This window comes from Eleutherodactylus coqui, chromosome 6, assembly GCF_035609145.1.
Source record: "Eleutherodactylus coqui strain aEleCoq1 chromosome 6, aEleCoq1.hap1, whole genome shotgun sequence".
Classification (NCBI taxonomy): domain Eukaryota; kingdom Metazoa; phylum Chordata; class Amphibia; order Anura; family Eleutherodactylidae; genus Eleutherodactylus; species Eleutherodactylus coqui.
The window spans coordinates 184,616,281-184,641,331 of record NC_089842.1 but is presented as its reverse complement, the minus strand read 5'-3'; the positions used below and the strand labels follow the sequence as shown (position 1 = coordinate 184,641,331).

General features: G+C 46.9%; 1 protein-coding gene across 5 annotated transcripts in view; it reads left to right on the top strand.

Annotated features, from left to right (window-relative positions):
* The window catches only part of RALGAPA1 (Ral GTPase activating protein catalytic subunit alpha 1), a 194,554-nt gene that overhangs the window by 26,064 nt on the left and 143,439 nt on the right, over positions 1–25,051 (top strand). For all 5 annotated transcript variants that reach the window (XM_066608440.1, XM_066608438.1, XM_066608439.1 and 2 more), the window contains exons 2-7: positions 5,220–5,330; positions 7,832–7,881; positions 10,271–10,328; positions 14,368–14,411; positions 17,371–17,548; positions 24,413–24,528. In XM_066608440.1, coding sequence (XP_066464537.1) covers positions 5,220–5,330; positions 7,832–7,881; positions 10,271–10,328; positions 14,368–14,411; positions 17,371–17,548; positions 24,413–24,528 — 557 coding nt within the window. The remainder of the gene's footprint in view (positions 1–5,219; positions 5,331–7,831; positions 7,882–10,270; positions 10,329–14,367; positions 14,412–17,370; positions 17,549–24,412; positions 24,529–25,051) is intronic.

The window sequence follows — 25,051 nt, the reverse complement described above, 5'->3', positions numbered from 1 at the left end:
CTTGATGTTCTGATTGTTTGGATTCCACATACCAAACCTGTTTCATGTCCCCGGTTGTTACGTCACAAGACTGAAGAATATTAGCGCCTGTATCTGCAGTCCACTTAGTAGCCTCTTCTTCACAATCCCTTCTAGCGATGCCGAACCTTAAAAGGAAAACTCCGATTTTTATGACTTATTTACCACATTCCACAGCTCTCATTTACATAAAATGCTCAATAGCTTTCTAAATATTTAGCTTTAATTATCTTGTACAGCTACTTAATCGCAGCTCTGGGTGGGGTTTAAATAGTTGCCAGCATGACCCAAAAATATCAGTAGGCTCCTAACTTTTCAGACTTGGGAGCCAAAGGCGTCCAAGTGATTGATTGGTTTACTTATTTTTAGCCTACTGCATTGACCTAATTTAAAGACTATGGATAACTTTTGGGGCACATTTTCACTTGTAAATGCATGCATTTTGGGTAGAAAATCATTTTTGCAATAGGGTTTGATTAAAAATTTTGCACCGTTTTGGCTTCCGCCTCCTCTCCATATCCCTGTATGTAGCAAGCTGCGACTGCATTTCCCTTCAGATTTGTCAATGAAGCTGGACTGACGGTTTACATTTCATTCCTTGTCTCTCTTTCTGAGCATTCTTAGCTTATTGTATTTATTACGACAGCAAAGATATATACAGTGTTTCCCCTAAAATAAAACACTGCCTTATATTAAGTTTCCCTTAAAATAAGCAGTAGGGCTTATTTTCCGGGAAATGTCTCATTTTACTTACCTAGTGGGCTCAGTCCAGGTCCCTCCCGCAGCTCTCCAGAGCCCCGACGGGGTTCCAGCAGTCGTCGGACACCCATAGAGATTCAGAGCGGCCCTAACGGTAATATCGACCCCCCCACCAAGCGGCCCCAGCTGTAATAGTGACCCCCCAGAGCGGCCCCAGCGGTAATAGTGACCCCCCTCCCCCTCAGAGCGGCCCCCAGTAGTAATAGTGACGTCAGTGTGCGCCGGGATCAGTGCCGCTAGCAGCAGTGCTGAGTGAATACTGGCAGGGAAGCCGTGGCCCCTGCCAGTATGCACTAAGGTGGGGGCGGCCGACGGCAGTGTGTGTCAGCAGAGTGGTCTCTCTGTGCCGACTCTTACACGCGTGCCATAGGTTCGCCACCACTGAATTAGTTGATAAGAGCACTCAGGAGAGGACAGAAATGGAGAAGTTGGTCCAGCTTCCTTGACAAAATCTGAAGGGAAAATCAGTCTGCAGCTACTTTATACAGTGATAGGTAGAAGTTAAAGAAGTCAGATGTTGCAACATTTTGACTTACAATTCGCTTTTGCAGTGGAGTTTAACACAGAATAAACTTATGTAAGTGAAAAGAAGTCATCTTAGAGTGCATTCACACACAACTGATTTGCTGCAGATTTTGGTGCAGATCTGCAGCAGATTTCACTCCATCAATTTGAATTCACTTGTAATGGTGAAATCTGCTGCATATCGGCTTCACAATTTTGGACAAAATCTGCCTCAAATCAGCTATGTATGAACGCTCCCTGAAGGTGAATATAGCTAATCAAACATTAAAACGCTGCATTCTGGCTACCTATGACTGCCCCTTGTGGGAGCGTACTTGTTTACTGCACTGTGGTGTTAGGCCGCCTGCACACGGGCGGAAATCCCGCCGCGGGATTTCCCGCGGGATTTCCGCCACTGAAAGTTTGCATAGGAGTGCATTACAATACGCACTCCTATGCAGACGGCCGCGGTTTGGCCGCGACATGTCCTATTTTTGTGCGGGGCACGCACTCACCCGGCCGCCGTCCCGGTCTGCGCATGCGCCGGCTGCGCCGCAGCCGGCACATGAAAGAGCTGGGGCCGCCAGGCGCGGGAGAGTACGCGCCCGTCCCTGCAGGCTCTTGGGTCAGGTCCCGCGGCGAGAATTCTCGCTGCCGGATCCGACCCGCTCGTGTGCAGGCGGCCTTAATGAGTAAATAGCTGTGCTCCCTCTAGTGGTGGCTGCAGTTAGCCAGAGCACATTGATTCAGTTTTTTCTGTTCTAGTATCCTGGCCAAACGGAAAACGTTTAGTACCGTATTGGCCAGTAGATCAAAATGTGATTTGTTCTCATTAAGAGAAACCAAGTAGTCTTCTAGATATATTTTTTAATGGCTATCAAAAATACATGATATTACATTGAGCTTTAGACCCTAGTCGGGGGGCTAAATGAAATAGACCTGAAGAGGCATACATATATACACACACATAAATATAACAAAGCACAGACATGGTGTGATTAATTTGCACTTAAAATAATACCAGAACAGGATGAGCAGAGCAGTAAGCACTAAATTAGTTAACTGATAGGGGATGTGAAAGTTTTATTGTCTCTTAAATTGGTGTTAGGGGGTCACCAGGCCAGCGTGTTATCTCTGCTCCAGATTTCTCATATTCTCTACTGATGCGAGAATCCCCCTCCGAGGTTCATTCCAGTCTTGAAAGTATTAAGGAAAGTTATAAACTTGTACACCCAAGTTCTTCTGCGACGCTGAGATTTGAAATTACCTTTAAGTATAATACCTTTCATGTGTTCTATGTTGTGTTCGTGACTAGAAAAGTGCTTGCCCACAGGTAATTCTGTCTTTCTCTCTTTAATTGTGTGGTGATGAGACCTCATCCTCACTTTCAGTTTTTGTCCTGTTTCTCCAACATAAAGCCCCCCAACAGGACATTTACTGCACAGGATCAGGTACACAACATCAGATGCAGAACATGTGAATGTCCCAGGAATCTTATAGTCCTGCTGTGTTGGGGATCTGTAGCCTGTCTGCGGTCCGTACATGTGAACAGGTCTTTTTGTGCGTCAGAGGGCAATGCACTACTGATTATAAAGTTCCTCAAATTTGGAGGTTGCCTGTAACACAGAAGGAAATGGTCCGGGAATATGGTTCTCAGACGGTCATCCTTGTGTAGGGTATGATGGAGTTTTTTAGGGAGTTTTCCTTAGCACCTCTAGCTGTGAATTGTAGGTCATTACTACAGGTACATGGCCGTTTCCTTCCTTCTCCGTGTATTGGAGTAGTTGATTTCTGGGTATCCTGGTGGCTCTGGTGATTTGATCATCATTTAAGCCTGAGGAAGGACCCGGAGTAGGTTTGAAAGCTTGCTGTAACATCATGTATTTTTGTTGGCCATTAAATGGTCTCATATCTACAAGATTACTTGGTTTCTCTTACTGAAAGCAATCACACTTTATTATCCTGGCCAGAATCCTATGATAGAACCAAATGGTGCCTTATGGACCCATTGGCTATATTATGGGGCTGTCCAGTTTCCTTTATGATGGCCGGCACTTTTCTTGGATGAAATAGTGCATCAGTGCACTATACAATATATGGCGCTGTGCCTGGTATGCACTGATCTGGCTGCGGCACTCGTCCAAGGGCCTTTGCCACTTCAAACAGTTGATTTGTGGAGGACCAAAGCGGCAAATCCTCAACAATCTGTTATTGATGATCTAGTTGGAAAAGTCCATAGGATGTTGATAAATATAAAAATATGATCCTCCAATAATAGGTAGTATAATTGGGGCATCATAGTAGCAATAAAATGGTGATCCCCTGCAACATAAGATAGCAGTGTGTATATGGTTACGTACCACACGGAGTCCCCAGAAGGTAATAGAGGCCTTATTTTATGTATAAATCATCATGTCTTTGGTCTAAATATATTCTGAGTGGGCGTTTCCTTTACATTTCTGTTGCACAGCATAACATAGGATTTCAAGTAATTACATCTAAATCGTTTCCAAGGAAGCTGTAATAGATGTGACCGTACCCTGGACATGGTTAATCGGCTTTTTTTTGTCTGTTTTTTTTTTTTTTAACCCTTTTTCAGAAACAAATAATTAACTAATTGATTAACTTCTCATTGAAATTTCACAACTAAGGGCTCGCTCACATCAGCATTAGGGAATTCTGTTTTCCTGCTCCGGTGTTCTCATCTCAACTTTTCATGACTGAAACGGTAAAACCCGTCCCTCTGTTTAAGACCACCTGTCGGAAATAGCCGAGTGGTTCCGTACATAGCTGTTTGCGTGGCTCTTATTGAAGTTAGTGGGAGCTACACAAGCCGTGTAGCACAATACACTAGGCTGTTTGTTTACCTCCTCCCCAGGTTACAGAAGCTGTGTAGCACAATGAACTAGGCTGTTTCCTTAACTACTCCCCAAGTTACAAAAGCAGTGTAGCACAGTGTACTAGGGTATCTCCCTAACTCCTCCAAGTTACAGCCTAGCGAACTGTGCTACACTGTTTCTGTAACTTGGGGAGTAGTTAAGCAAACAGCCTAATACACTGTGCTACACTGCTGCTGTAACCTGGGGAGTAGTTAAGCAAACAGCCTAATACACTGTGCTACACTGCTGCTGTAACCTGGGGAGAAGTTAAGGAAACAGCCTAGTCTACTGTGCTACACTTCTGCTGAAACTTGGGGTAGAGATAAGGAAACAACCTAGTGCACTGTGATACACTGCTTCTGTAACTTGGGGAGTAGTTAAGGCGATACCCTAGTGCACTGTGCTGCACTGCTTCTATCTATTTACCTCCCCCCCAGGTTACAGCAGCAGTGCAGCACAGTTCACTAGGCTATCTCCTTACCTCCTCCTGAACTTTTGTATGATGAAACTATATTTTTAAGTCTTTGGTTTCTGAGCAGGTTTCTACTACGGTGCACAGATGTGTTGGAGACGCTATTTGGTATGGAGCACACCTATCTGGCATGCCTGGCCCGGATGTCTGCTTGGTCATGGATTAAGCTGAGCCGTTATGGCTATGGTCCATCTAGGGCAGCGGTCTCTGCTAGTCTATTCTACACTGTGCAGAGACTATTTGGATAGGTGCCCATTGCTTGGGAGAAATGCTCTCTGCTGCATTGACTAACTACTGAGGTTCTTTTACTCCCACAGAGGAGTCCGATTGGTCACTATAATCTGTCATTATACAGTATAATGCCCTACCTGATCCTATACAAAGCTTCTTGGTGGTCAGAGCGTGAATAGGGGCCTTCAGGGATCGTAAACCTTTTTAGAGGTTCCTCCACAGTAGTATAGTTGGGATTCACTACCCTACTTTTATGTAGTATTAAAAACCAATGTCCTTCAAATGTAGGGACACGAGGAACTGTTTGGACCCATATGTTGTATTGATGTCCTCCTCTGTGTTTTTTTGCCTTTTAGAAAATGCAGAATCCATTGACCTCAAGCAGTTTTTTGAACAGAACTTCTCTCACATCTACTATGTTTTCTTTGAAAACTTTGTGATTATCGAGACCTCCTTAAAACAAAAAGGTAAGACTTGAACTAAGCTCGTTGTAGTGGTATATGCTGCGTTCACTTCTTGGTGACCATCATTAAATGTTCCCAGCATGCATTACTCTCTGAGCCATACCCATCCCAGGACAATTCCGATTCCCAGTGCTCCCTCACATTTAGCTTTTTACACGTCTCCCTTTTTCTTGTCCACTGTCTGAATTTTTTTTTCTTGTTATGTCATTCTTAAAAAATGAAAATAATAGTAATAAAATAAAAAAAAAATGTATGTACTTTATGTGAACCTGCACTAAATGAGGTAAAAAATGACCATGCCAGGTTTACTGTACTATACTATGGCAGGTATTGCTTGGACTGATGAAAAGGAACCTTCATGCCATTCTCCTTTGGGAAATTTGGTATGCAAATACTGCAGTGCCTCTGCAGCGCCACCTATTTATATAAATGTGTTTAGCGCTCCAAACAATGGAAAAAATAGTAGTAATAGGATGGACTCGCCTGGTGTGGATGCCCATCAGTTGACAGGCATCCACCCTGCCAGTCCAAGGTTGGCTTTAGTGTGGCTATAATTCCAATCCACCACCAAATCCCTGAAAGGGTGCGTAGGGACAACATCAAGAGAAGTACCCAGGTTATGATGATGCCTTGGTCGTGTATACAAAGAAAGCTAAAAGTAAAAATTGCTGCGCTCCTAGTGGATTAGTAGTATGGGGATATCAGACATGCAATGGAAAAGAGAGCATTTTTTACTTACTTTGTAGGGACTCCTCTATTATCCAGGTCAGCTTTAAGTAATTCCAATAGACTGGAGTGGGAGTCAAAAGTTTTCTCATTAAATATTTATTTCATACAAACAGGAACCAAAAAAAAAAAAGGAAAAATATATATATATAAAAAATAAAACGAAAGACCTACAACACTCATTTACAGTATATGCGGGTCAATGTTATAATGTAAGCAACACATTTGTGAGGCAAAGAAACCTCCTCTATCAAGTAGAATCTGAAGGGTGGAAAAGTGCTCTTTAATTAATTCCTTGAATAATGGGAAACTTTTCACCTATTAATCAATGTATTATATGACTGAGAATATGAGCCAAACCAGAGTCTTCTCCAGAAGGAACAGATAACCATGTACAGATGGACTGTTTTAGGGGTTTCTCCCCTCGCCATTGTGCAGTAGGTTTCTGGCCGGCTAGGTGAGAGGCCTGTGATGTGTGCCGTGAGGGGGACGGTATTGAGGAGACTTGTAGGCCATGCCATGGTCCTCCTGGGAAATTTGGGAGGTTAACAAGAGTTGATTATATTTGTACAACCCATTTCCCAGAGGAGCATTGCATGGCCTAAGGTACCCTTCCCGACCCGCGTCACAGACCTCTCACCCACCCAGTCAGAATCCTACTGTACACTGATGAGGGGCAACTCCCCCAAATAGATGTCTGTACATGGTTATCTGTTCCTTCTGGAGAAAACGCCGCTTTTGGCTTATATTTCAAGGCCGGACATTGACTGATGGGGAAGCTACTTTCCAATAGGTGGCGCTGCACAGGCATTGTACCGTCTCACATTTGCATCTCAAACTTCCCAGTGGATCGGATGGCTTGTAAGTCTTCTCATGCTTAGAAGTCTCATCACGCATGGCTTAGAAGTTTCCTTTCATAAGGAGAAACGCTACTACTGCCGGTTTAGTAATGATGTGCATTCCCCATGAAATAACAAGTCTGGAACATCGTTTCTTATAACTCTGCGTTGTTCCATTCCTCTCTCTGAATAATTGAGCGTTGCCATTCTCCCTACACACCAATGGCCCATTTACTCAGAATGATTTTCGCTCAAAATTCATTCAAATGAACAAATTTGAGCGATAATCGTGCAGTGTAAATACAAAAAATATATATCTTGGTATTTGTTCGCAGTTTGTTACCTCTGACTTGCAGTCAGCATAAAAACTATCGCTGGCTTCTCGTTCAGTGTAAATGCTCCCCGCACAGCACGTAACATAGAAAGTGGAGGGCCGAGCAAGAAGCCCGTGATCCAGCGGCGTACTCTACCGTGTAAATGCTCTGTACGAGTGCTAACGACCTTAGCGGTGACGTCAGCGCTCATGCAGTCATTTACCCAACTGTCGTCCCGCGTCAAAAGGCCTTAACACTATCCACTTCCAGAATCTGTAGGGAGACACTCCACAGATAGGGGGATTGGAAATGCACAGTTGTCAACTTATTCAAAGAATAACAGAGGAACAGCGTGGCATTCAAGGGAAAGACACTCCAGCATAATTCTTCCTATTCCAGTGTTGTTCAGTACATTTAATGGTACCATTAAAAAAAAATGCAACTCGGCCTGCAAAAAAAAAAAGCCCTCATGTGACTGGGTTGATGGAAAAAAAAAGTTCTGGCTCTTGAAATGTGGAAAAAAAAGAAAGAAAATAGGCTGGTAATCGAGGGGTTAATGAATGTATTAGCATCTCTATTTGTCATGATGGTAACAGTTCTGCATATAATTTTTGGTTTCCCTCAGGCCACAAGTCCCAGCGTGAAGAGCTGGATGCCATCCTCTTCATCTTTGAGGTAATACATGTTCAATGTAAGGAGATAGACATTTCCTGGTTACCAGTCTCGCTTTTACTGGTACAACTAGTATTTTGGGCTGTTAGTTGCTTCGTGACAACTTAATTCTGGATTAAGGCCATTAGAGGATTTCTCAAACTCCTGTCCTGAGAAAAGTTTCCAGATTTCCTTGGGTATAAAACTGTTGGCTCATTTGGCAGCCTGCAGTCACGGACGGCCATCGCCCAGATTCCCCGCCTGCTTTGTCTGATGTTGGTGCTGCACAAAGTAAACTTTCAGGTCCAAACTTTGATTGAGTCCTCAGCAAACTGGAATGGCACTTGTTTAATGGAGCAATTAGCAAACCGTAATAATCATGTTCTGTGCCATTGTTGTTCCACTCTGGAGAGTGCACAGGATCAACAATCACTATTTAAAGTGGTATTCCAGTTTAGTTTCTTACACAATAATTACATTTATCTGACTTGACCCAAAGCTTGAGACAGTCAGCGAAATCTATGAAAAACTATTCTCGTTTTCTGAACATACTGTATATTCCAATATTGTTCTATGCAGATAATTGAGAAAAAGTTTTAAAGAGTTTATTTAAAGTGGTTTCAGGAACTTGGATATTGATGCCTCATCATTAGAAAATCGGTGGGGTTCTGAAACGTGAGACCTTGCCAATCGGCTATCTGAAAGGACCATGATACTTTAGCAGGCAACATGTCCTCTTCGTTGCATAGCGGGCTCAATGCCATAAATTTCATAGTGGCAGTGCCTGCTATAGCAGCTCATTCAGCTGAATGGCACTGCGCTGGACTCGGGCTCCTTTTAGATGAGACGGTTGTCGTTCCTATGCTTTCACAAAGCAGCTATCGTTTAGTGAATGGAGGTGGAGCGGCTGCAGATCGATTCCTCCTCAAACATTAAACAGGCAGTCATTCATAGATGAATGACTACTTGTTTATACGGGCCAATCGTCGTCTGACTTTGTTAACCCCTTAATGCCACAGGACGTAAATGTATGCCCTGGCTGTGGGGTACTTAATGCAACAACAGGGACAGTTATGACCTAGGGATAGCACGAGATCCTGCGCTATCCGGCAGCGAGAACCGGCTGTCACCAATAGCTGGTCCCCTGCTGCAACAGCCGGGGTGCATCTGGACAGCGACCCCCACTGTTAACCCCTTACACATCGTGGCATATAAAGGTTCATAGAGGGAGTGCACTTCCTCTGTGACGCCAGCTGCAGGTGTCCTGCTTTGCCATTGCCTATGTTCGCTAATACAAGCAATAAGACATTGCAAGACAGAAGTCCTGCAATGCTGTATTATAGTGATCATAGCAGCTATGGTACAAATCCCCAACAGGGATATAAAAAGTGTAAAAAGAAGTTAAAATAGTGTGGGGAAAAAAAAGGTTAAAACCCCCCTTTTTTGTGCTTTTTCTCGTTTGCATAACAAAATATAAAAATCCCACACATTTGGTAAAGAAAAATCCCTCACAGAACTCCGCCCATGGAAAAATAAAAAAGTTATAGAACTTTGAATGCAGTGATTTAGAAAAAACAAATAATTTCCCAAAAAAAGGGTTTTTTATTGTGGAAAAACCTAGAAGAAGAAAAAACAGGATTTTTGGCATTGTTGTAATCGTACCGACCAGCAGAAAAAAATTTATTTTCATTTATGCTGCATGATTGACGTGTAAAAAAAAAAAAAAAAAAAGAAAACACCCAAAAATATGGCATAATTTGTGTTTTCTCTCCCTGCTATCATAAAAAAGTTAGTTTTACAATATAGTCTATGTACCCAAATATGGCACCAGTAAAAACTACAGTTCGCCACGCAAAAAACAAGCCCTCATACGGCCACATCGATGTAAAAGTAAAAAAGCTATAGCTTTTGAAAAGTGGAATTGAAAATCCCCCAAAAATCGCAGCGTCCTTAAGACCAAAATAGGCCATGTCCTTAAGGGGTTAACCATATTCTAGTCCCAGAAAGCCCCTTTTTAAATATTGTCCCAAACTACGAAGAAGAAAAATCTATAATAAAAATTGCAATATACTCTCCTCCTAAAATCTTTCTCTGTGTCTCATCGCTGATCTACGGTGGCTCATATATACCAGCGACCCAGTTATAATGGGTGTCCATCGCTTTGACTGTAAAAATAGCGCCGTACGCAATTGTGCTGGAATATGCAGCAGCGGTTTCTAAGAGAGTCCCCAATGCACATGGGCGGAGTCTGACTCTCTACTGTTAAAGGAAGCGAACGTGAGAGGACTTGTGACCGAGTCCAAGGGTGTGCATGGGCCTGGTGGGGGACAGAGCAAGATTTCAGCGGAAGAGTACATTGGCGTACAACTGAGTATTTCTGTGTTCAACTGCATTTCAATTTTGTATTTTTTAGAAAATCCTGCAACTTCTTCCTGAGAGGATTCACCAGCGATGGCAGTATCACAGCATCAGTGAGTGCTCTCTGGAGTGTTGGCTACTGTTATCTTATGTTCTTTCTTTTAAGAGACACAACCTTCATTAAGAATAGTTGACCGTACATAAGAGGTGACCGTTGGTTACTATATCCACGTAATGAAGGAGGTCCTACAACCCTAGTGGAGTATGGTAACTGTGTTTTATGGTGAGAATGTCTACATGTGACTAAAGCGAAGCTGTCATCCACTATAAGGCCGGATGCACATGAACGGGTTGGATTCCGCATGCGGCAGTACGCGCGAACCTGTATTTTGTCTTCACAATCTGTACTGCGGATGGTTTGCACAGCTTTTTTTTTTTTTTTTTAAAACTCCTGAATCCGCGACCTATCCGCAATGTTAATTGTGGAAAGGCCATGGGTCGGACGGCTTCCATTGACTTCCATAGAGCATGGAAAATCGCAGTCACTGCCCGCTTGTGTGAGCGGACATGCGGATGCTCTATTGGTTTGAATTTGTGTGGAATGCCGCTGATCATCAGCGCGGGAGACTATCGCAGATTCTGCAATTCAAACTCGTTCGTGTGCAGGCAGCCTAAGTATCATAAACTAAGTTATAATGCTTATCGTTTAGTTGACATGAAGTGCAGGGAGCCGTGTCTCATACTTATCCAGTTCTCCCCATTCCTCCGGTGTCCCAGGAGAAGTCTGTGTATGCACATCAGCTTTACGGTTTTCAGCGTACTCCCATTCATCTCTATGGCAGTGTACGCAAGCAGCCTTCTCTAGAGTCAAGCTGGTGTGCACATGCTGACTTCACCAGAGGACCATGTGAGTATGAAGAGAGGCTTCCCAGACTTCACGTCATCTAAACTACAAGCACCATAACTTCGTTTATGGTGCTGATATTTGATGAACGGTTCCCTTTAACAGGGGCTGAGTGGGGGGGGGGACTTTGACCAACGGACAATTTAGTTCTAAATGTGTATCCTCGACCTGCTGGGGTACCTGCTTCCCTCTCCTTAATACAGTATTAATTAGAAATATATGCACAAGATGGGGAACAACTTTCAGATTGGGGGTCCAACTGCTGGGATCCTTACTGATCACAAGAAAGGGGATCCCAAAGGCCCCTGAATGAATGGAGCGACAGTGTTCAAGCATGCGCTCTGCAGCTCCATTCATTTCAGTGAGACTGCTGGAGATCTCCAGCAGTCCCATTCAAATAATTGAAGAGGCGGTGCTCGTGCTCGACCACTGCCCCAATCATTCAGGGGCCTTCATGACTCAAGTTATTGCAATCATTGGGGTTCTGAGCAGTCAGACACCCCCACCCTACCCCACCCCACCAGTCAGTTAGATATCAACAGGACAGAGGATCATTTTCCATTTTGGCAAAACCCTTTTAATGATGTATGTAGAATGGAGAAGGAGATCTCCCATCAGGTCTTGAGGCTACACATGTAGCGCCAAATTGTCAATCTTCCGGGGTCAGCTCGCATCACTCAGTCACTGTCATTTATGTGAGATACTTCACAATAAAACATAGTTGTAATATACTGGTGAGTATTTTGAAACCTTTTGCATTACGTGGATATATTTACTTGGGATATATATTTACTTGGATATATTTACTTGGGACTGCTGATAACAGAGAGCACCACCAGTGTTTACCACCTGCTTTGGATTCTGAATATTCCGTATACTTTTCTTTGGGATATATTAAAGTTATCGAAAGCTGCTGATTACAGGATCATGATAAAATCTAATTTGTATGGGAGCTTCCTGATAATATTCCCGCCTAGATGTCTGCTGTGAGTGGAGAGGAGGACTGCAGCGTCTCTGATGATTGTTCTCCCTTAGTCGCCTCACACCCCGCGGCTTGAATTGTTCTAGTTCTCTTATTGTTGTGTAGCACACGGGTAGTGGGTGTAGCACACGGGTAGTGGGTGCAGCACACGGGTAGTGGGTGCAGCACACGGGTAGTGGGTGCAGCACACGGGTAGTGGGTGCAGCACACGGGTAGTGGGTGCAGCACACGGGTAGTGGGTGCAGCACACAAGTAGTGGGTGCAGCACACAAGTAACCTGCTGCCTATCTGCCCAGTGACCCTTGTTTAAGTCCCCGTAAATGCAGGAAGGGAGGGATACTGTTAAATACAAAAGGTGGTCTGTTTCATCTTCCTTCAGGTATCAAGAAATTGCCTGAAGGATTTATTGATCACCAGACATAATACTGGAGGATGCCAAAGACCGATGCAGGAGAACTGTGCGGCTCTGACCGAGACCTCCGACAACTGTATTCTGTGTGTAACTAGTGTTGTAAAGGATGTATATACAGGTTTATAGTCACTTGTAATACAATCCATGGTATAAAATGACATTATTAAGAGAGAATCCTGTTACATGAAAGGGGTTGTTCAGGAAGAGAAATGGGGTCCCCCCCCCAGCCACAGAACTACTCCTGCCCATAGGCTGTGTCTGGCACTAAAGCTCATCTGATGTCCATGGGAATAGGGCTAAGATTGAATACTTGACATAGCAAACGGGCAGGAGTACACATGAGCGGAAAAAGTTTTAAACAAGAAAGCTCTTCAAACAGCCATAGGTCTATCTTGTATCAATAATGAAAAACATGAAATGTAGCAACTCACCCGGTGCAACAGGCGGACCAAAGGTAAACTTGTATGGGACCCCTGTAAATGTGGCGGCCATGTAGGTGCAACAATATCTACACCATCTGGTATCATGGAGAGCACCAACCATCACACAGGGATCCACAAGAGGTCCCTGAAAAGAAAAGAATTGGCTGCACTCAGGGACAATCCCAAATCCTCAAAAAAAAAAAAAAAAGAAATTCAGGCCCCAGAAGAAGTTTGTCATTTTGCGGCAAAACTCAGCTTGCAGTTCCATCTCAGGCTATGTGAATGATTAAAGTTGTTATGTGATTAGATAAACGGTCTTGTTACCTGAGGCCCTAAAAGTGGTTCCCCCCTTGGTTTATAACAAGGCTCCCAGAGGCTACTTGTGTAGAGCTTGTTGACCACTAGACGCCTCTACGAGGCAATCTGGGAGATTTTACCCAGTAACAGAGTCTGAGAGGGGCGTATTATTGGGATGCGAGAAGCTGGATGGTCATATCAACGAACTGCCGCCACCATGCCGTTCTGACCAGACTGTTAGGAGATGTTGGGACCATTGGATGCGTGAGGACACACAAGGTAACCGGGCTCAGGACGACCTTGACGGACTGCCAGCAAAAAGGATCATCGGATTGTCCGACAAGCACGAGCAGCTCCAACTGTTTTATTATCCGCCTTCAAGAGACAGGAGGCGCCATCTTTACAGACCTTTGTGTCTATCTGAATCATTTCCAGGCACTTGTCTGTAGGACATTTGGACTGATGGCACCCATTACATGTACTGTCTTTGATACCCATCGTCCTCTCTGTTTACAGTGGTGTCATGAATGACAAAACTGGACGACTACAGAGCGGAACCGGGTTGTCTTCAGAAATTAATCCAGGTTTAGTTTGGGCATTAACATTGGCCGTGTTCGTGTCTGGAGACCTACGGCTGAGCGCCTCAAGCCTGCCTATGCTGTGGAGCGGCACACTGCCCTCTGCTGGTGTGATGGTTTGGTGATCCATGGCATACAACAGTTGGTCCCCCCCTAGTGGTGGTACAAGGGACAATGACAGCTCAGTGATACGTTCAGGACATCCCGCAGCCACGTGTGTTCCTCTCATGGCAGGATAATTTTCGGCCGCACACACTCGGTTGGATTTGTATATTTGACTATTCTGTTCTACACAGAGACCTCAAGTAAAGTAAAAATACCGCACAGTAGTCGTTTCATTGTGAGATGTGAGCCCTTGCATGATATATGCCCTTATATACCTATATAATGGCATCTGGTGGAGGTATACTTTGAGAAACTCTCTGCCATACCTCTGATGTACGCTGTATTAGAGAGTAGTTTGGCTGCGTTACTTGAACAGTTGTCAATTTTGGTGATTATTGCAATGGGCATCATTTTAGAAATGTAATATTCATTATATATTTTTTTAAATTTAGGTCTAATTCTGAAAAAACTGCTTCACACGGGAAACTCTTTAAAGGTAAATATAGTTTATATATCGTGTCCCGATCCCTGCTATATATTATCTGATTGGGTAGACTTGAGGTGGGAGGTTCTATCACAGCCACATTGTGTCTCCTCCACTCTTCATCCCTTAAAGGAGTTTTCCAATTTAAAATAATTAGTGGCAGGGGGTGATGATGTGTAATAAAACACATACATACCGTGTTTCCCCGAAAGTAAGACAGTGTCTTACTTTCTTTTTATCCCCAAAAGCCCCACTATGTCTTACTTTCGGGGGAAGGTCTTATAATAAAAAAAAATAATTACTCACCTCCCCCGGCGTTCTGTCGCGCTCCGGCAGGATGTCGCTCGCTCCTCGTCCCCGGCGCAGCATTGCTTTCTGAATGCGGGGCTTGAAATCCCCGCCTCCAGAAAGCTAATACACACGCCGTCAGCCAGTTACAGCCATTCAATGACAGCATTGAATGGCTGTGATTGGCTGAAGGCGCACGTGGCTTCAGCCAATCACACTATTCAATGACATCATTGAATGGCTGTGATTGGCTGAAGGCGCACGTGGCTTCAGCCAATCACACTATTCAATGACATCATTGAATGGCTGTGATTGGCTGAAGGCGCACGTGGCTTCAGCCAATCACACTATTCAATGACATCATTGAATGGCTGTGATTGGCTGAAGGCGCACGTGGCTTCAGCCAATCACAGCCATTCAATGATGTCATTGAATAGTGTGATTGGCTGAAGCCACGTGCGCCTTCAGCCAATCACAGCCATTCAATGCTGTCATTGAATGGCTGTAACTGGCTGACGGCGTGTGTATTAGCTTTCTGGAGGCGGGGATTTCAAGCCCCGCATTCAGAAAGCAATGCTGCGTCGGGGACGAGGAGCGAGCGACATCCTGCCGGAGCGCGACAGAACGCCGGGGGAGGTGAGCAATGATTTTTTTTTTCTCCACTGTATATACCGTTACGGTATGTCTTACTTTCGGGGTACGGCTTACATTGGCCGACCCCCCTGACACCCCCGATACGTCTTACTATCGGGGAAACACGGTACTCCCCTCCTGCTGCCGCACTGCTCCTCACCGCCTCTTGCCGCCACTTCAGTCCTTTGTTTACTTCGACGGCAGCGGTGGCGTGGATTGCTTACACACATGACCACTGCAGCCAATGATCATTGACGTCATCAGTCACACCCCGTGAACCTGCCTCGGGGCTTCTTTATCGCCAGGTAAGTATACTTCTTTTAGATAGTTTTGGGCACAGAAAACCCCTTCAAGCTCTGCCTGATGGCTGCCATCGTTCGTCTGACACGTGTTGGCCTCGATTCACCCGTAAGGGCTCCTTCACATCAGCATTTTTGTTTTCCTATCTGCTGTCCCATCAGAGGAGCAACAAAAACTCCATGTTACTTCCCTCTGATTTCACTGGGATTTTCTGAGCTTCAGTTATGCTCAGTTTGATTCGATCTGCTTCCTGTTTTTCTTTTTTAATAGAAAAAATAGCGCAGACGTAGGCACCTTTTTCCCCTAAAAAAAGAAATGGAAAATGAACAGAAAGGACCCTTTCATTTTTTGCTTTTTTTTTTTTTTTTGCATTGTCCTCAATGGTTAATGGAACTGAACACACAGATTTCCTTTTTGGTTCCGTTTTTGTTGTATGTTTAAGGGCTTCTGTCCACAAGTGGGTCAAACCCCACATGAGGGATTCCCACAGCGGAGTTGGACCCGGTGACCTCAGCGTACCTGTCCAGCATCTCTTCACTGTGCTGTGGATGTGCCGGACTGCACTCCTGCCGGCCTATTCTGCAATGATGATAGCAGAAGGACCCGCTGGACGGACGGCTTCCATTGACTTCAATAGAAGCCATCAGTGCGTAGCCCACACAAAATCGCGGCGGGCTGCTATTTTTTTTCTCAGCGAGTGGAAAATCGTGTTTTTACATTGCATGCTATGGAGGTGGATTTTCTGCGGAGTCCAGAGGCATAATCCCGTTCCATACTCTGCAATGCAAATCCGTCCGTGGACAGTAGCCCCAAAGGGTTTTCTAGCTGCTTTCAGACAGATCTGTACATTACACAGTGATCTGTGATGGTACTGCAGGCTGAGTTCTATTGAAGTGAATTGGACTTGGCTTGCCGTACTAACTCGGGCCACTGTGCAATGTACGGAGCCGTCCGAAAAAAGCTAGAAGTGGGAGAACTCCTTTGATGGACCCATTTTTTAATGCGCATTTACAGAAGGGAAGAAAAACGAAAGAAGGCCAATTGGATCTGTTAAAAATGGATGCGACTGGAAAAAAACTGCTAAAAATGCTACCAGATTCATTAAAAAAAACAGCCGGTTTCCATTGAATTTTTTTTTTTTTTAAATTAAACCTGAAAGCAAAATGCTGATGTGAACAAGCCCTAACTTGCACTAATGACTGAGTTGAACATGTATAATAAGCACATATCTACATACGATTTTGCATTGTCTATGACTTCATAAAGACTATTGTGTTTGTGGTGTTTTGGGCTTCTTGTTTCTCTTCAATCTATAAGTTGCATCCGCACCCATTCAGTGGCGCCATAGGCAGCCGCCTATCCTGCCTAGCCCTTGTTCCACCACAGCAAGTCCTGGGTTGACTGAGATGAAACTTTGGATATAGGAACACTAACTAGTCTGTGGATGCAGAATTTTCTTTCTCCCTGACTCCCACTCTTTTCACACTGTACAGTACTGTAATATACAAGTTGCATTAAAATAACCTAGCGATACTCCAGGAGGTTTACTGATGTGATGGAGACCCCCTCCCTCCCGAACTCGCCATCTTTGCACATTATTGAAGCCTGAATGCGCTGATGCTTGTCCTTGTATTAGGAGGGTTATTCATAGTAACTATAGAGGCATGTACTTGTTCTTTTATTTAATGACCACTGGAAGCCTACACTTGACATTTCCTTGTAGATAAGTGATTACTGTGTGTAATTTCAGATCCGCCTTGAAGGCATGCGCCTGTTCCTCCTGTGGCTTCAGACCCTTCAGAACAACTGCAGTTGGGAGCAGCTCTGCATGTTTGCATGTCTCATACCTGGATTCCCTGCGCCCCCCTCTGACCACGGCATATATACTCTGGATAATCTTATCAATCAGCCCCTCAACCTGCAAGAAAGTAAGTCCCTGTTCATTCTTATAATGCATCAGCATTCTGTGGATTGAGGTATGTAACCCCTTAAAGGGGTTGTCCCGCGAAACAAAGTGGGGGTATACACTTCTGTATGGCCATATTAATGCACTTTGTAATGTACATTGTGCATTAATTATGAGCCATACAGAAGTTATTCACTTACCTGTTCCGTTGCTAGCGTCCTCGTCTCCATGGTGCCGTCTAATTTTCAGCGTCTAATCTCCCGATTAGACGCGCTTGCGCAGTCCGGTCTTCTCTGTGTTGAATGGGGCGCTCGTGCTGGAGAGCTGCTCCTTGTAGCTCCGCCCCGTCACGTGTGCCGATTCCAGCCAATCAGGAGGCTGGAATCGGCAATGGACCGCACAGAAGCCCTGCGGTCCACCGAGGGTGAAGATCCCGGCGGCCATCTTCGCAAGGTAAGTAAGAAGTCACCGGAGCGCGGGGATTCGGTAAGTACTACCCGTTTTTTTTTTTTATCCCTGCATCGGGTTTGTCTCGCGCCAAACGGGGGGGCTATTGAAAAAAAAACAAAAAACGTTTCGGCGCGGGACAACCCCTTTAAGGACCAGGGCTTTTGGTCCTAAAGGACCAGACACTTTTTAGGGATTTTACCCATGTGGTGGTTTTACTGCCCTATTTTTTTTTTTCTTCAGCTACCAAAATTTTTTTCCCCAGCTTTTTTTCCCCCCGTAACATATATAGGGATATTTTTTATATACATTTTTTTAATGACACCCCCCCCCCCCCCATTTTTTAGTTTTATTTCAGGTAAAAAGTAAAAAAAAAAATTTTTATTTTATAGCGGTTTGTTTTTTAAATTATTATATTTGTCCTAAGATAAAGTATGGGAATGTGTTTCTCATTTTGTTTCAGATGTTTTGAGCGCTATGTAGCTTGGAAAGGAGAAGGCAGAAGTGATAAAAAAAACAAGATTTTGTAAGAACTTACCGTAAAATCTCTTTCTCGTCTTGTTCATTGGGGGACACAGCAAAGACCTTGGGTATAGCTTCTGCCACTAGGAGGCGACACTAAGCACAAAAGTGTTAACTCCTCCCACTAGCTATACCCCTCCTGCAAGCAGCATGCTAGCTCAGTTTGTGTGCAAGCAGTAGGAGCAGCCAGTAGGATACAGCATAGATAATAAACAACAATACTCACGAACTGTAACTCATTCCAACACCAAGTGCGACTGCACCGCGGACCCTCCCCTAGGGAGTATACGTCACAGTTCCAACACCAGACTGGGTGGGTGCTGTGTCCCCCAATGAACAAGACGAGAAAGAGATTTTACGGTAAGTTCTTACAAAATCTTGTTTTCTCGTCTGTTATCATTGGGGGACACAGCAAAGACCTTGGGACGTTCTAGAGCAGTACCCAAGGGGCCGGGAAAATATAAGGCGTCGCATGTGTAAGGACGCAATCTGTCCTTCAACTGCGACCAGCGTTAATGGATGGCTAGGTATCCCGCATGCTCAGACAGAGCCTAAAGGGGCCTAAATAACAGCCCCATCCACCCTCAGAGGGAAGAAAAAAGAACAAAACCCAGACAAGGAGCTTCCGACGAGGCACACGCCTTCCGAATAATACGGCCTGAGAATATGACCTTGCTGGCATAGTAACCCTGAATTGCTGCAAGGCAGAGTCATTGTAAGGAGTCCACTCCGGAAAAGCAGGGATCCAGTCGGAGTTGCCGGAATTACCGGCAGCGCGCCAGCGTGACTGAAGCATGCTACCTGCACGAAGAACTCCGGCGTAGTCAACCGAGAAACCTGCCCTGGAGCGTTCCCTGGAACTACCGAGAAGGGGCCCACCGATACCTCACTGAAGTGGATCCTGATACTGGCGGTAGGCCATACCGCGGGTAGATAACGACCGTTTCCTGTACCATCCGTACCCAATAGGCATCCGAAGATGAAACTGTGGAGCCATAGGCCCAGAAACATCAGGGTTGTGGACCTTCTACCAGGCGACTTAGTTGTAAGTCAGGTCCCATATACCTCCAGGTATTTAACCTCATCTCCACAATCCCTCCGTGATGAAGGGACCTTCGACTCCAGACGTCAGTGGAGAAACGACCTGTTGAGATATGCAACCGTCTCATGCTGGACTCCTGTGTTGACCACGGTTGGAAGGCCTGCCGTATGACCTTGATGCTGTATATGCTGACAGCCTCCGTCCATGGCGTCGGCTGTCTGATTAGCTGTAACTTGAAAAAGGGGTCGTGAGAGGAAAAAGTTTGGTTCCATGATTCTGCAACAATGCCCACGGCGTCCGCCTCTGCATGGCCCCATGGGCTAGCGAGGACTTCTGCCCATTTCGTGATCAACTAGGGCTGGCCCCATGCTGGGATGCAATGTAACCGTGTGACTCCACTGAGTACAGAAAAATTGACCGCACAAGGCAGCAAGGGTACACTGGTCCGAGACTCACTGATCCCTTTGAGGAAACCTCCACAGTAGGGATGGAGGAACCCTAAAATTGCAGACAGTACAAGTATGGACTGTCTTACGCTGTCCTGCAAGTCATAATGCAGGAGAGTCGCAGCGAGTCGCTGGCTCTGTCAGTCTTAACCCCATTGGACGTTTTAGCTTCCTATATGCAATCAGTCTCGCAAGCGACTAGGCGGGCCTAGTTTGCTGAGGATCAGCGCTCTACATCTGAATCGACACTAGCGACCGTTTAGAATACCGAGCACTCCTACGGTCAGTCTCCCCATCCCCAATGGGAGGAACGTGGCCTGTTCTGCACCCCACCAGGGTCCGCAGGAGCCGTCTCCTGCAGAGAGCTAGCCACTTCCTACTAACACGGCTGTAGAACTAGCGGTCCATGATTCCTAGAGAGTACATATGCCTTGTAGTTCAGAGAACGCCCGAAAGAAACGAACTCGGCATTACAAAGTGCCGCCGGAGGGGCGCCCCGCGTCACTTATGTCTGTGGTGGGGGCCTAAAAAGTATGCGGCTCTTCTGTCATCGTAGATCGCCCTAAGTTGCCTGTAGGAAGCTGCCGGTGGTCACTCCAGGGAGGCTAGCCGTTATGAAAAAAGTCTGGAGCGTAAGCTTCTGTGGGGTGGAGGCGAATACGACGTGTTCACCGAATTCCTGAGAATAGTATATTCATCAGAAGGGTACCACAAGACTTAGTCAGACCGAAGAAACCCCAACGGCTGTTTGACTTCCTTAAGAGTTTTGGCCTGCAAACTGCTGCCTTAACACCTTGCTCCACACAAGGCCCAATACATGTTGTGCAACTCTCGTCCAATAGCGAGACCCCATACCGATGTGGTACTAGCCGGACCCTGTCCGCGTGCTATCCCGGCATCGGACATAGCGGTCTGGTTGCCTGCAGGAAAAAGCGGGGGGCTAGCTGTAAAGCCAGGGCAACCCGGTCAGGCCTAACATCAAGGCCGGGGTACCGCTGATAATCAGTTTGTAGACCAGTACGGCAGCAGAGAGCGCACTTGATATGCGGCTCGGTCCCAAACTGCGACTCGGTGCAGGAAACTACTGAGGGGACGAAGCTGACCCCTGCTCAAACCACTTTATGCGCTGTTTCGGGCATGGAAGTACCCCCGGTCTCAGCCGCCTGGGGTATTGCCGACAAGCACCTTGAACCCTGTTGTACGTAGGGCAAGATATTCTCCAGCTGGATGTAGTCTCGTTCCTTAACGAGCGCGCACATAGTAACCCTTGCCGGCCGCTGTCATCGTGTCCTCCTGGACACGGACACTGTGATGCGATTGTCTGTAGAGGAGTTCAACCGGATTCAGGACAGACGTGAGGAAAAATGAGTCCAGAGACTCCCTGTGTGAGTACTGACAAGGGATCGCATACTGTTATCTGTAGGATGAGATTCTCTCCGCTTAATCTCGAATTACAGCGCGGGCGCACTTGGTATGTGTCTCTGGCCGCCCCGCCAGCATGTCCTCCTGGACGCGGACACTATGGTACCTGTGACCGCGGGAGGAACCACAGGGGAGTTGCCGACATGTAAGGCTCAACCCGGTGCGGAGCCGACATGGGGAAGGATGAATCCAGTCAGCGAGCCCAGAGTAATGCTGACAAGAGTTCGCACACTGTTGTCAGTATATATAGAGCTGTAGCGAGAGCGCACCTGGCATGTGGCTCTGGCCGCCCTGTCCGCGTGTCATCCTGGACTTAGACACCGCGGTACTGCTGGCTGCAGGGAACTGCAGGGGGGCAATGGGGGAGCTTCCATCAGGCAACGCTCAACCCGGTCCGGAGCAGATATGAGTAGCTGTGTGGTACTTCTTCTGTATGGAAGGGGTAATAGGGGCGGTATCAGCGACCAGGGAGCCACCGATAGTCTGTGTGTAGTACAGAAGGGGTCCCAGCTACCTCAGTCTCACAGAGAGGATTGCGTAAGGGGTGGTCAGCTGCTGCCTACGGGCAAAGCGGGTTGCACAGTATCAGCGACCAGGCAATCGAACGCCCGAATGTCGCGAGCTACGCAATCTGTTCAGCAGCAAAGCAATGGTGGCCGTGCAATACGGTTATCCACCAGCTGTCCTGACCGGCGGCAACGCATGCAGGAAACATGTGACCAACGCTGCTGTAGGGGCGATGCTGGTGCACAACCTCTAAAAATCTCGTGCTGCGCGTGGCGCCGAGAGCGTGGCCGCTTGGCGATTCTAAAATGTCCCTGCGCCGACACGGAGAGTGGGGCCGGCAAACCGGCTGTGCGGCGCTACAGATAAAGGGACGCGGGGCACCACGGGTAGTCGCCCGCTAGGCGGGGAAAATACACACATCCGCCAGGCGGGGAAAATACACACGCCCGCCAGGCGGGGAAAATACACACGCCCGCCAGGCGGGGAAAACACACACGCCCGCCTGGCGGGGAAAACGCACTCGCCCGCCTGGCGGGGAAAACGCACTCGCCCGCCTGGCGGGGAAAACGCACTCGCCCGCCTGGCGGGGAAAACACACTCGCCCGCCTGGCGGGGAAAACACACTCGCCCGCCTGGCGGGGAAAATACACTCGCCCGCTTGGCGGGAAGATTCACACGCCCGCTTGGCGGGAAGATTCACACGCCCGCTTGGCGGGAAGATTCACACGCCCGCTTGGCGGGAAAATTCAAACGCCCGCTTGGCGGGAAAATTCAAACGCCCGCTTGGCGGGAAAATTCAAACGCCCACTTGGCGTCTGCATGCCCGGCCGACGGCGCGAGGAGCCCCTGCACGAAACGAGCAGCAGGCACGCGCCGAGACCACGGCAACCCCAGCCGCGGGCGGCCGGCAGCACAAGCCGCCGCCGTCCTCAACAGGCGCGGTCGGCCGGTGGCACATCAGCTGCGGGGGGGGGGGCCGTTTAACCGCGCATCAACCGCGGCCGTCACCCACAGGCGACCGGCGGCACACCGGCCGCTCCAGCAACCGCGGGGGAGACCTCGCGGCGGCCGGTGGCACATCAGCCGCACACCAACCGCGGGGGGAGACATCGCGGGCGGCCAGTGGCACATCAGCTGCGGCCGCCCAACAGGTAGACGCGGGCGGACGGCAGCACAGCAGACAGTACAGGCGGCCCCGTGGCACATCAGCCGGGCGGCCCAACACAGCAGCCGCGGACGGTCCCACCAAATTGGCCGCGGTCGGTCGGTAGTGCCTAAGCCGCAGCCGCCCTGGGAGCGGGCGGCCACCGGCAGCACATCAGTCGCGGTCACACTGCGCCAAGTTTAAAAGGGGGCCGCCCACCATACTGCCGCGGCACCTAAGCCGCGGGCGCCCACCAAACAGCCGCGCGGGCGCAGCATAAACATCGGCGCTGCGGGGCATAAGCCCTGTAACATCGCAGCAGGCGGCATAACTAGCAGCGCAGCTAACAAGCAGCGCAACGGGAAACAAAGTAGCGCAGCAGGCGCAACGCACATCGGGCGCAATAACAAAATAAACCCACATACTTACCTCCTTCCTGATGTAGGGTGGCTCCCGGGCTCCAGCAGAGCTTCTCCCCATCATCGCCTGCCTTTGGTGGGGCAGTGGATGCCGGACCATAAATAAGGAGGGCTCTATGGCTGGCGGGTCACACTCAGTTTGGTGGCCGAGTGTGCCTCCTTTTCTTCAGAGGGGGCCTGGCAGACAACAGAGGGTTACATATCACCTCTGTTCGCCGCCCTCGGTGGGTTAACGGGGAGAGTCCTGCCTCCGCGTTATGCCCTGGCCTTCCGGGAAAGATAGGAAAAATTGAAAAATGCAAAAGAAAGAAAAAAATAGTCTCAGCAGGAGAGACAGTCCTGCCTCCTAGACACTAAGCAAAAAACTGGGCTAGCATGCTGCTTGCAGGAGGGGTATAGCTAGTGGGAGGAGTTAACACTTTTGTGCTTAGTGTCGCCTCCTAGTGGCAGAAGCTATACCCAAGGTCTTTGCTGTGTCCCCCAATGATAACAGACGAGAAAACACATCTCCCTTCTCCTCTGGGTCCTCTTCTGTGTCTGACAGCCGAAGGCCCGACCTGCTCCTGCTTGAGAAGCAAAGGCTTTAATGTCGTACTTTGGCTATCGGCTGGAATTAAAGCCTAGGACCAAGTGCTGTATACTTAGTACCCACAAATTGTGTGAGATATAGATATAGATATATATATATTTTATTTTTATTTGTTTACTGTCAAAAAGGCACCCACTGAGAACAGCTCAGAAACTATAATCTACGGCTCTTTATAGTGACCATAAAGCTTCCAAACATACAGTGACAATATATTTTTTTTATATAGGCAGAAACTGGTTGACAAGAAGATACAAATGTACTCTCCATACTACTGAAAAACTTCGTATTATCGTTGATAAATGTTAGTGTTTGGTCAAAATAGAAGGGTTTGATTTGTATTTTCTTCAGGTCAAGTTACAATTGAGGAAATTACACCACTCGTACCTCCCCAGTCAGGGGACAAAGCACATGAGGATCTGACAAGCTATTTTCTGGATGCCTTGTTGAAATATATGGTGATACAGGTAACACTTTATTACATCGTGGTCCAGTTATTGGCTGCTCATAGACTCCGTCTGTCCTTGTACTATCAGGAATTAAAATCTAGCTCTGTAAGTGCTGCTGGGAAATGTCACTTCTCATCCACAGAGAAATAGTTGACCTTGGCCATTTTCAATGCACAGGGCATCTGAAGACTGGGGGACGTCTGTTACCGAGTCACTGCAAGACCGTATCCTAAAGCTCTCCAGCTGCTGTGACACTACCAACTATGTGTCCCACATGGCCACATCACTGTCCACTTACATGCAAAGTCTCATTTCAGTCATACTGTTTCACTTTTTTGCTGTAATGAAACAATGCAAAAGGTTTGGTACAGTGTTAGCCAATGTAGGAAAATGTGAGAGAAACCAAGTAACCTTGTAGATATGATACCTAGTAATGGCTAAAAAAAAAAAATATGATATAGCGAGCTTTCAGATCTTCTATGGACCCTTCATCAGGCTAAAACGAAACTGATTTAGATGGGGCACATAGATAGATATGATT